General features: G+C 56.2%; 1 protein-coding gene across 1 annotated transcript in view; it reads right to left on the reverse strand.

Annotated features, from left to right (window-relative positions):
• The window catches only part of SETD1B (SET domain containing 1B), a 24,383-nt gene extending 11,988 nt beyond the window's left edge, over positions 1-12,395 (reverse strand). The window contains exons 1-6 of the mRNA XM_006894712.1: positions 12,225-12,395; positions 11,902-12,000; positions 10,957-11,227; positions 8,950-9,062; positions 6,493-7,716; positions 3-169 (exon numbers count right to left, since the gene is read on the reverse strand). Of these exons, the coding sequence (XP_006894774.1) occupies positions 3-169; positions 6,493-7,716; positions 8,950-9,062; positions 10,957-11,227; positions 11,902-12,000; positions 12,225-12,395 (2,045 nt within the window). The remainder of the gene's footprint in view (positions 1-2; positions 170-6,492; positions 7,717-8,949; positions 9,063-10,956; positions 11,228-11,901; positions 12,001-12,224) is intronic.
• Positions 12,396-12,663: the final 268 nt, after the last annotated feature.

Below are 12,663 nucleotides of genomic sequence, written 5' to 3' on the forward strand. Positions count from 1 at the left end.
GCAGCGGCGGGAATCCAGGTGGTGGGGGCAGCGGCAGAGTCTGTGCCAGGACAGAGGAGGCCGCCCCTGGGGTCACCACCAAGGGCTTGGGGCAGTCGGCACTGGTGATGGGGGCCGAGGGCATCTCGTCGTCGGAGATTTCCATGTCCTCGCCTGAGGACTGCTGGGCCTGCGGGGAGAGTGAGGGTGGGGTGAGGCCTGGAGGCCCAGCCAGCGCCTAGAATCCACTTCTCCAAGGAGCAGGAGAGGCGGCCTTCTGCGAGGGTCCCATTAAAAGCACCCGGCATTCTGTGTCCACACCCTGAGGCCAGAAGATCCAAGTCATGCCCGCTGACTCTCAGAAGGGCTCACACTAGAAAGAAGATCCCTGACAGGATGAGAAGCTCTGGTGGCCTAGTGCCGAGGAAACATTGCACTGCTCACCCAGAGGCATGAGTTCAAATCTACCACCTGCTCTGCGGAAGAAGGATGGGCCAGCTCCTCTTGTGGGAATTACCGCCTCTGAAAACTGGTTGGAGGGTCAGCTCTGGGTCGGTTCCAACTCCACAGCACACAACAACAACTACAACGAGAGACTGGGAGGGAGCTCTGATGGCCTCGTGGTAAGGGATTACACAGCGAACCACCAGCTGCTATGGAGAAAGATGGGCAGTCAGCTTGTCTGCAGAGCACCGCCTCTGAAAACCCGGGGGAGAGACAGCACACAACAACAGAATGGAGAAAAACATGGGCCAAAACTCAGAAGCACAAAACAGGCCAGTCTTGCTGGTCTGAGAGAGACTGGCAGAAAGCCCTAGACTCTGCTGTGACCCTCAGCCTCACTTCACACCCCCAGAACCATCTCAGGCTCAACTCAGCCTACAAGGTGACCCTGCAGGAGCGTCGGCTACAACAGCAACATAAGGTGGACAGGTACATACTTCTAAGGCTAACCAAGCAGACAAGAGCACAAGGTCAGAAAGCGGAAAGGGACTGGGAAGGACTAAAGGAGACAGGAAACACAGGGAGGCAGTAGGAAGAGCGCTGTTGACACATGGTTTGGAACTAATGTCACAAAACACAATGTGTATGAGATACACAGGACAGTGAAATTGACTACAACACCCAGAAGCAAATCCATCCTCCTACAGACAGAGGGAGAAAGACAGGCAACCGCTTCCTGTGAGATTTAAAGCTTCTGGAAACCGGCTGGCAGGTCAGCTGAGTTAGTTCTGACTTGACGGCAATGTGAGGGTTTTTTAATCAGGACAGCTGATCGCTGACGGAGATAAATAAATCTATGAACTGAGGAAAAGATAGCCTTGTTAACAAACGGTGCTGGAAAAACTGGTTATCAATTTGCAAAAACTGTCTATACATGAAAACTCACTCAGGATGGGTCAAATATCCAGGCATAAAACCCAAAACTATAAAGAGTATGAAAGGAAAAAAAGTGAGCATGAACTGGGAGCCCTAACCTCTGGCATAAACAGACTTATCAAACAAATAAAAATAAACACTCAGCACAGGATAAATGAAATTACTGGGACCTTCTGAAAACTAAATCTTTATGTCTGTCAGTCAAGTGACTTCTCTGAAACAGTGGAAAGAGAATTACAGAGGACGAAAAACTATTTGGCAACAACTCATCTGACAAAGGACTCCTCTGTAAAAGGCACAGAACCCTGCAACAGCTCAGCGAGAAAAAAGCCAGTGAACCCACTTACAAAGTGGGCAGACGACAGGAGAACACACTTTACTAAGAAGACACCCAGATGGTCCACAAACACCTGCAGAAACTTTCCAGATCATCAGAGGTCAGGTGAAAATCAAAACAACAACAGGGAAGAGCAGCTGACCCCAGCAGCAGTAGCAAAGTTCAGTAAGGCGGTAAGTCACCGATTCTGGGAGGCTGTGGGGAGACAGAACTCTCCTCTGCTGCTGGTCCGCTGCTGGTGAGACTGTAAAACGGTGTAACCTCTACAGAAAGCAGTTCAGCGCTTCCTTAGAAAACGGCAAGTAGAAATACATTTGATCCAGCAGTCTTCTTGCTAGGTATAGGTCGTGAAGAAATGAACTGCGACAGAGATACACGCACATCCATGTTCTCTGCCGCATCATTTACAACAGCAAAGGGACGAAAGCAAGCCAAGTGCCCGTCAGTGGATAAACATATGAGAACAACATGGTACATTCACACAGCGGAGAGCAATGCAGGCTGGGAGACACTCGAGGATCCAGTAAAGCACTGCAGGGCATGCCACCACCTCCAAGCCACTGCTGAGTCAGGTGAGTCAGCCACAAAAAGACACGTCAAAGACCGCTCCTACAAAAACTACAGGAACGTTTACATGCAGAGTCATTATAGTGACCGGACCCGGGGAGGGAGGGGGGAGGGAGGAAGACTAATTCATAGACAACGGACCTATATCAAGAAAAGTGAAGGAAAGCCGTAAATGGACGAGCGGCACGATACCACCGCAGAGAGAGAGAGGCACGGAACGATTAACAAATGGAAACCAGAATTCCAGAGAGGAAATGGGCCAAGTGGGTTACACCGTGGAGACCAGCGTTACAGAACAAAGCACGTATGCATGGTTGGATGGAAGGTTAGTTTGTTTTGTATATCTTCAATCCAGTTTTTTTAAATTGTTAAAAACAAATGGAGGAAAAAAACCCCATCATGTGTGGTAGCTCTGGTGGCCCAGTGGTAAAGGTTTGAGCTGCCAACCCAAAGGCACACGGTTTAAATCCACCAAGAGCTGAAAGGGAAAGATGGGCAACCAAGTCCCATGTGACTTCCCACCTCTGCTGAAGGTAAAACTTATTTGCTGTGTAAGTATTCACATCATTCGTAACAAAAAGTTTTAAAAACTGGCAAAGTTTTAAAAAATGAAAAAAATATGTTCGTAACTGGAGCTGTGCAATTCTGGCTGGGGTCCCATCTTCCCAGTCACATGGCCTTGGGTAAGGTACATAACCTCTCTAAGCCTCAGTTTCCCATCTCAGAGGGTAATCACGAAGATTCATTCATTCTCCATTGCTTGCTTGGCAGCCCCTTTGTGCCAATCACCGTGGACAAGAACAGATGTCTCGCTCTCATCAAGATGACCTTCTAGAAGGTAAAGGCAGAGAACCAGGAGGCATGTGAACTAGAGGAGGTGCCCAAGAGACCAGGCTGTGAAGAAGGCTGGCAAGCAGAAGGATCCCATTCTATTTTAAGAGATTTTGTTTCTATTTGTATTCAGAGAAGCTAATACTGATACAGTCACACACGTCTGCTCAGCTTCCATGATGCATTATGTTATGTGATTGGAACCTTGTAGCAACACCTTATTATATATAATCAAGCAGTCTCCAGGAGAGGTCTGTTCCTAAAGTCTGTCTTTGCCTTGAATTGGTACATATGTCAGAACAGTTAAGTACACTCATAATGAAAATTAGTCAAATCCTTGACTTAGCATCTAATGTATCTTTCCATGCATGAGAAACATTAAAGAAATACTTCCACATCCACTACAGCACTTTTAACATAATAAGAGCTTTGCCTCCAATCACAATGTAGCAATGCTTGTCAGTGGGAACTGTTGCATATACCTTGAATTTTTAACATACTGGGCTGTACAGGGGTTGGGCCTGTGAAGCTGGTCTCTGCTCAAAAGCTAGTTAGAAGGTGTGTGACTGCAACTGACAGTTGAGGGCTGAGTTACTCTCATCGATTTATGTGTTCAGTTCAGCTGAGCTTCAGAACAACCCTACAGGGTAGGTCTGTCACTTCCAGTCTTACAGATGAGGTGACTGGACACAGAGCTTAAGTTGCCTGTCCAAGGCCATGCAGCGATTAAGAGAAGGACCCAGGACTGGAAGCAGGAAGTTGGTTCCTGCCTGGACCAGCTAGCTGTCCTAGCAGTGAGGTTCGCCCCGGTGGTGGTCAAGCAGGTGATCAGTGGTGAGGGTCAGAGGGAGGAGCTCTGTCTTCACGCTGCCTGGCGGCTATCCTCACCCACCCCAGCGCAGAGCACTGAGCACACGCTGTCATGCTGTTGAGAGCGGGGCTGCCTTAGTTTCTACCTCCATTTAGCAGAATTGTCTCCCTGGAAGATGGGACTCCAGAATCCCACTGGTCAGATGAGCAGATGCATTTGAACAGTTTGAGGCCCCTGCCCCAGGGCAGCGGCACAGGAGGAAGGCTGCCTAGGATGGAGGGCAGATAGGGGCCAAGGAGGAGTCAGCGGAACTGACGAGGCTGTAAAGTGAGCAGGGCTCTGATGATTGAAAGGGAGGCTTTAGGGAGCAAGATGCAAGAAGCCTGGAATTGGAGAGGGTCTAGAAGCCCAGGTGGAGCTGGGAGGAACCAGGTGAGGGGGGAGAGAGAGAGGGGAGGAGAGGGCTCCTGGAGAGAGACCAGAGTCCTGGCTCTGGCCCTGCCCCGTGAGTGTTCAGGGAGCGAAATGACCTCTTCCTTTCGTGGCTGCAGGCAATAGGGAGGGTCTGGATCTGCGGTTTGGGGGCAGAGGGCAGGTGTGTGTGGCCGCTATCAGTGGTCAGACCTGCACGTGAGGCAGAAGGAAGTGGGAACAGGAAGGTCCGGTCTTGCCAGCCCCCTACAGCTCACACTCCCTTGCGTGCACGCGCACGCGTGCACACACACACACACACACACACACACACACAAACATGCACAAGTATACATCCTTACACACACACACCCATGCCATGTGCAGATCAGTGGACATGTCCCTCATATATGTTCACTCACACGTGCGTGCGCACACACCCCTGGCATAGACTCACATGCATGCACGCACCAGTGGTCACGCACACTCACACGACCCACAAATGCATATGCACAGACAGACATAAACAAATGCCACTCCGTGCGCGTGCGCACTCTCTCCCTGTCTCTGTCTCTCCCCCTCAAGTCCCCCTCTCTGCTCAGGGTCCCCATGCACAGACTGCCACCTAGAAAGCACAGGAAATCAGTCCAGGACAGACACAGCACACACAGGGTTAACCCAACCCTCCGCAGCCAGCCAATCAGGAGGAGAGCAGAGCCCTCAGGTCCGGCCCCTCCTCGGCCCCTCCCCCAGCCGCTGGGGGTGGGAACCCGGCAGGCAGAAACTGGCGAGAGGGGAGAGGGCCGGGTGCCCACCAAAGGCCGCTCTGCCCTTAGGGGAGGCCCTAGGGTGCTCTCCATCCCATTTGACAGGTGGCAAAACTGAGACTCAGAAAGGGAAAGTGCGTTCCCCAAGGTCACTAAACCAGTAAGTGACAGATCTAGGGCTCATGGATCAGGATTTTTAATTAATTAATCGCCCCGCTGAAGAAAGGGGGTCTCCCCCACCCCCGCCTTGCTGCCTGGTCCCCCTCTTCAAGGCAGGCTGGGACCTTGACGGATGTCCTGCTTCGCCCAGGAGACCAGGTGCTATGCTCCTAGCCGTCAGCAGGGGGGTGCCGAGAGCTGGCCTGAAGGCTCAGCTCCAAGGACTTGACTCCTAGGGGATGCCAGATGCCAGCTGGGTCTCTAACCCATCTCTACAGGGACAGCGCGGAGGAGCCCACTCTCTGGACTAGACTGGGCTTCCCAGCTAGTGGGTGTGCAGCAGCCTGTCCTCTGGGCCCACCTGTCACCACCCTCTGCTCCGACACCAGAAGTCACCTCCCTGGAAGGGCTGAGTGTGCCCCCAGCCCACACCCGGCACCTGCAGCCCCCTCTGGGCAGGTTCCTCTCTGTTCCTCCCTGAGGCATGAAGCCTGCTTAATCAAAGGGCTCTGGTCCCTCATGTGAACCGCCCACAGGAGCACTGAGCTGTGTTAGAGCCCTTGGGAGCTGTGTTAGGGCCCTCGGTGTTCATCCCCACTGGAGCCAGGCAGGACGAGGGCAAAGGGCCTGGTCCAGCACTTCATAAAGCCCTGAGCTGGTCCTTAGCTTCCTTTGCCCAGAGCAAGAGAGAAACTTCACTTCCTGAGTATACATACCCACCACACCTGTCACGGACTTCTATTACCCCAGGGACCACCAGGCTCCAGGGTCAGATCCATCTCCCAAGACGGTGCCAGATTCCAGGGAAGCACCCCTGAGCCACGAACAGAGAAGACCCTCAAAGCCATCACCCCAATCCAACACTGTGAAGTCTACTTAAAATCCTATCAGAGTGGCTCCGTCCAGAATTTCTCTCTGGGAAGAACTTGGCCAGGTTCCCTCTCTCGCCATGGCTGCCAGGAGCTCAGAGTCAACGCAGCTGTTGGGTCCCCACGCCTGTGCTTTCTGCATCCTCAAACGCTACACGGAAGCTGACCCTTGGCTTTCCTGATCCTGCTGTTTCTGTGTCTAAGCTAGCTATCACAAAGGTGTCAAGGGGGAAGGAGGGGACACATGACAGACACAAGCAAGCCGAGACACAGACAGACAGATATACAGACACACACAGACACACACCGAGACACAGACAGACAGATATACAGACACACACAGACACACACCGAGACACAGACAGACAGATATAGTAGTACCTCCTCCATCTTCTCTGAGCTTGGCGTCCTGTCTCCCACTAGATCTGAAGCCATATCGCCAGTCTGGCCCAGACCAACAGGGTCCGGGGGGCCTGGCTCCGGTGGGGGCCGAGGCCCCAGGCCTAGGTCCAGGTCATCGTCCTCATCTGAGTCTGGGAGAGGCGTGGGGCTGATGTCTTCCAGACCGGTGCTGGAGGGTCGCGAGGAAGTCGGCGTGGGGCCTCGGAAGCCGGGCTGGGAGTTGGTGCCAAAGGGGGCGAGAGGGGAGAGCTGGGAGGAGGAGGAGGAGATGGGGCTGCCTTCCATCTGCAGCTCGGTGTCCGAGTCCTCCTCCCTCAGGAAGGGCAGCTTGGTGCGCTGTTCCTTCAGCAGCATCTCAATGCGAGAGTCCAGGCTGTCATGGGGCTTCTCCGGGCCTGGGGGGGACGACTCCTGCGTGGGCGTGCCAGGGCTGTCACAGGGCTCCGGGCTCCAGCCAAAGGTCGGCCGGCCACCCAGCTCCATGCTGTTGCTGTCCGGAGGTGGGGGGCCAGGTGGGGTGCCTGGCTTCTCCTTGGCCACAGGCTCAGCAGGTGGCAAGGGTGGGGGTGCGGGCGCCCTCCGGAAATCTCCACCATCTCGGGCCCCGAAGGTGGCCGCTGCGGTGGGCTCCTCGGGGGGTGGCAGGAAGGGAGGCGCCGGGGTCTGGTAGGGAGAGAAGGCCGACTTGAAGGTGACCCCAGGAGTGGGGGCTGGGGCTGCTTGGGCAGGTGGCGGAGTGTGGGCGAACGTGGCCGAGTCCTGAGGCTGGGCCTTGTACGGGGGGCCGCTGCTGCCCCCACTGCCGCCGACCACAGAGAACGGGAGGTCGGAGGTGCCCCGGAAGGCAGCCGCAGCTGCCGCCACCGCAGTGACCGCCGCAGAGTTGTGGACATAATGGTGCTCGTGGCGCCGGTTGTAGGCGTCCGTGAATTTGCTCTCGTGTCTCCAGGGCTTGAATGTGGCTGTGGGGTCCTGGTTGAAAAGGTAGGAGGGAGTGGGCTGGCGGCTGGAATAGCTGGAGTCCTGCGAGAAGGGGGTGCCCAGGCGCGGTGTGAGCGGGGTGCCCTGCCCATAGGAGTTGGGCGTGTCAAGACGGCAGCTGGAGTAAGCCGTGTCCTGGGAAAAGGGTGTCCCTCCACTGTTGGGGGTGACGGAGGAGGAGCCGGAGCCACAGTCCTTGAGGCGTTTCAAGGCATCCGACAGCTGAGAACAGACAGAGAGGGGTGTGAGACCACCGGGAGGGCATGTGTCAGAGGGGCCGTGCTCCCTTCTCTCCAGAAAGCTCAGCGTCGAGGGACTGAGTGTCCTCAAACTGCAGCACAGGGAGAGCAGGGAGGACTTAGAAGAGCGTCGGGGCCCAGGAGTGAAACACTCAGCGGCAGCCCAAAGGCCAGTGGTTCGCACCCTGCACCTGCCCTTTGCGAGGACACGGCAGCCTGCTCTCCTGAAGAGTTATGCCCTTGGAAACCTCTGGGATGCTATGGGGTCAGAGCCAATGGGACGGCAGGAGGTCCCGGTATGGGGCTGGGAAGGTCCCAACCTTCTCTAACCCTGGGCCTGCCAGGAATTTTCTGGGAACCTTGAGAGCCTGTTGATGATTCTAGAGTCAGAAGAAAGAGGAGATCCTGTCTTCCAGTCTTTATGGTTGAAGTAGGAATTCCTTCTAGTCACAGGCTATCAGAAATCCAAGCTGTTTTAAGCAGGACAGTAGAGAAAACTGTAATCTGGGGATGCGGAGTGGGGGTACAGGGAGACAAATAGCTCGAATTCTGGAATTTTAGAGAGAGCAACATAAGAATAAACATTATCAGTGCCTAATAAAACCTCTAGCTGAGCGGCAAATAAGTAAAGACACTTCCTTTGGAAAAATGACTGAGGGTGGCCGGGTGGAAGATGGAAGCTGGGAATCCCTCCTGCCCCCGTGCGCTCTCAGCCCCCTGTGAAGGCTCTTACAGGTGTATGACTTGGGAGGCAGGGCTGGGAAAGCTTGCTCTGAAAGGAGGAGCCTGACTGCTTGCTGGGGGTCAAAGAAAGGGGTGCATTGTTGTTCTAGTACCATATTTCAAAATCAATGTGAAAAAGGAGGCATCCAGAGTGGGGTCCGGGTCTGTGGGACAGGATCCCCAGCCTATCCTGAGGGCAGGCTGGCAGGGGGGATTCAGGGGAGCTGAAAGCCACCAGGAACAGGGGAGCCACACTGCCCGGGATGCTGGGAATGTACCATCACACCAAAGGGGGATTCTGGGAAAAGACCACCACACTGAAGGGGGATTCTGGAAAAACAGCCTTCACCTGCCTCCCCCCAGCTTGCTGTGGGCCAGGTCAGGCTGGCTTCATTTTTCTAGACCTCAGTCTCCAAAGTTGGAGGAGGAGGAGGAGGAAGATGGGGAAGGGTGGCATCAGGAAGCTGGTGGCCAAGGACGAGGGCAAACCTACCTGCAGGGTCTCGTTCACGATTGGGGACACGGCGTCCAGCTCGCCCACCGGGAGGGTCTGGGGTGTGTATCGGCCAGTGAGCAGAAGTTCATAGAACCGCATACGAGTTTCCCCTGGGGGAGTGCAAGGTGGGTGATCATTGAGGTGCCTGGGTGGGGTCACCCACTGAGACTCCTGGAAATAGCTTTGTTCTCGCCCATCTTGCACTCAGTTGTGAGAATTTTCGTGTCCTGAGAATTGTTAGAAGGCCCCTATGCCCAGAAATGCCACCCCACTGCACAAAACCCTTTCTTAGTACCTGGCCCACAGCACTGGGGGAAAGAGGCTGGTTTCCCCCTTCCTCTGGTCCCCAGCTTATGGCTCAGGGACAAGTCACACTTGGAAGAGGAAGCTTGGTGACACTACCAGAGATACTACAATGTATCTGAGATGAGGTGCCCGGCCGACTTGGCAAAGATCATTACAGTGAGCTCTGCCTCCCTCTGGGCCCTGGATCACCAACTGTGCCCACGGTCAGGGGTGCTGTCTCAGAGCATGCCTACCCTAACATCCAACCATATGGGCAGACATTGGTATTTATAGAACACCCTTCTAGCAGCAGCTTACATATGCAAAGGAGCCACATTCCTTGAGCTACACTTTACTGATCTTTCTTGAAATACAAACTTTGTTGGCAGTCTCCGAGGGCCCCCTTTTTTTTTTTTTTTTTTAGAAATGCAATTCTAATGAGAAGTGGCTGCCCCTTAGCGTATGGGGCCGTGAGGGGGAGGAGCTTCCACGGTTGACTCGCAAGCAGAAATCACCGCAGCCACTCAGGAGTATACAGGTCCCCAGGATCTGTAACCCACTCCCGGTCCCAGAAAGGGGGCTATGGGGAGGGGGAGCACAAGTGGGCATGCCACTGTCCCCTGAGGAGATTCAGAACTAGGCACAGGCTAAGTAAATGTTTCTAAGTGAGCTTGCCAGACCAGTGGGGTCCCTTCCAGATCCCCCAGCCTGATTTAAAGCTCAGTCAATACATAATAATTATTAAAAACAACCAAGCAAGGGCTTGGGGGCTCCTGTCTTGGGATTGGTGTACCTGGGGTCCCCTGAACCCTGGTGCACACACAGCCCAGAAGCCCCTGCAGCCCCCACCACCTGTTCAGTCAGAGGGGTCCTCACACCAGCCAGCACCTCTGTTCCATTCCAGACTGCCACTCTCAGTCTCCACTTCTGGTGGGGACTTCCCAAGGTGTGTGTGTGGGGGGGTGTCACAGGCAAACTCCAGGGGAAACCCAAGAGTCCTAGAAGCCAGCTAGCCAGTGTCCAGTTAGGGAGGCAGCTAAGGGTCCCTGCAGTGGGAGGTGTGGCCTCCAGCAGGCAGGGCCTCGGAAGTGCTGCTGTCTCTTTAAGAGAGAGGAGGGAAGCCTCAGTGTCAGCCCTCAGCACCCAGCACAGCCCGCCCAGCTCTATCAATGAAACAACACTGAGGGCCACTGGGCTCCTGCTTCCGGGGCGAAGGGGCAGCAAGGGGGGGGGGAGCGAGGACACCTCGGGGATCTCAAAGGGCTCGCTTTTTAATGCAGGGACTTTGTCTTTCTGTACTTGAGGGGCCCCTGGTGCTCCCCACCATCTCACTAATAAACAAACCCTGCTTCCTCCCCCCCACGCATACAGCAGCACTGGGGACCGCCTAAGCCGAGGCCACCAGGGCGCAGCGAGGGGCCCACGGGGTGTCAGCGGTGGGGGAGCCTCCTGGGGGGGTCCCCAAGGGGGGCAGTGGCCAAGGATGGGCCCATTTGGTAAATTACAGCCTGTCTCCTAGCAACAGACAACACATTCAGCTCCACGTGACTTTACTACCCTCAGGGAGGGGGCAAAAGAGAAGGGAAAAAAAAGAGAAATCTGCAGGTCCAGGTGGAGCGGGGGAGAGAGGGGACCGGTAGCAGGGGCAGCAGGGGTAGGGGTCCCCCTGACAGCTCCGCGGCCCGCCCCCACCGTGGGCAGGCTGACGGTCACGCTCACCCTTGGTGTCCAGCTCCACGTGGATGATGTTCCCCATGACCGAAGTGCTGTGCAGATGCTGGACGGCCTCCCGGGCGCCCCTGACCGTGGCAAAGACCACCTTGGCGATGCCCAAGTGCTTCTTGGTCTTGGGGTTGTAGAGAATCTCCACCTCCTCCACCTCCCCATACTTCTTGCACATGTCCCGCAGGAAGTTTTCGCGGATGTTGTCGTTGAGCTTGGCAAATGTCACCTGCTTCGGAGGCACCGGGCCCACGTAGAACTCATCGATCTGGCGGGACGGGGTGCAGGGGGTGGGTGGGGTATGTTTGGAGGACGTGCAAAGCGAAGGGAAACACCATCTCCCCCACTCGCCCGCTGGTGGTAAACAATGAAGGTTAAAAAAATAATATGAAATCTTTTTTTATTTTTTTTTTCTTTCTCTCCAAAGAAGAAGGGGAAGAAGAAAAAAAAAAAAGATAAGAAAAAAGCAAGCGGGCGGGCCCGGGAAGCAGAGGATTAAATCGTTTGGAACGTGGAAGTCCTCTGGGTTCGGAAGGCAAGGGGAGAAAAGAAACAGTTTCTCTCGGTCCCCACCCCCATCCTGGCCCCCTGGTCCCGCTGCCCGGCCGGGGGTGACCCCCACCCCGAGCTGGGGAGCTGTCCCCCCTGCAGAAGCGGTGTCCGGGGAGGGGGGCGGGACCCCGGGCCCGGGGCCATCCGGAGCCCCCAGCCGGGCGGGCGGACCGAGTCGCGCCCCCGGCGGCGTCCCAGCGCGGCTCTGTTTACAGGAGCCGAGAGGGGACACCTCGGTGGCCAGCGCTCCCCCTCCCCAACCAAACTTTGCAGCCGGCCGGCGGGAACTCGGAACCCGGCCGGGCCTGGGGTCAGGGCTGGCGTTATTTTCGAACTCGGGGAGTGGGGGGTGGAGAGGGGCCGCGGGACCAGGGGGAGGGGTCCTCCTACCTTGAATTTGGGCACCGACAGCTCCAGCTCCTTGTTTTTGGTCCAGATTCCGACCACCCGGGGGTCCTCGACAATTTCCACCGGGCGGTTGCTGGACATCTGTAGGGAGGGGGGGGGTCCCGAGAATGGGAGGGCTGGCCCCACTCCCCAGGGTCGGAGGGCCAGACACCCCCCCCTTCTCCCCATGGCTCGGGCACTTGTCAAACTCCAGGTCCGGGGTCCCGGCTGACAGTTGGCCCCGTGGCCGGGAGGGGGATCCCCGGGCCGCGCTCCCCGGGGCATGGCTGGGGTGGGGGTGGCGGGGAGGCGCGCCGGCCACTCACCGCCAGGCTGAAATGCTGCCCATCGTAGCGGTACAGTTTGTGATGCCCCTTCTTGAGAGCCGGGTCAATCATCAACTTGTAACTTCTCCAATGGTGGTTCCTCCTCTCGCCCGAAGGGCCGGGCTGCGGCGGGGGCTGCTGGTGGTGGTGGTGGGGGTGACTGTTCTCCATGCCGTTAACCCAACCTGAAAACCAGCAAGTTGTTGTCGCGCCGCGCCGGCCGCCGCCGCTCGTCCACACACGCCAAAGAACCAGACCAGGAAGCCCCCACCCCCTCCCACCTTCCAGCGCGCCCCGAAAGGCGCTGTCTCCCCCCAAACAAGAATGAGGAGCTCCAATAAGCCTTCCGGGAGAATTACGCGCCCGCCCGCTCGGCCACCGTCTCAGGGCGGCAGCCAGGGGGTCCCGGGGGCGCCCGGCGCGGGCTGGCGGGGCCCGG

This window comes from Elephantulus edwardii, unplaced genomic scaffold (assembly GCF_000299155.1).
Source record: "Elephantulus edwardii isolate Elephantulus edwardi_28Jun2011 unplaced genomic scaffold, EleEdw1.0 scaffold00148, whole genome shotgun sequence".
Classification (NCBI taxonomy): Eukaryota; Metazoa; Chordata; class Mammalia; order Macroscelidea; family Macroscelididae; genus Elephantulus; species Elephantulus edwardii.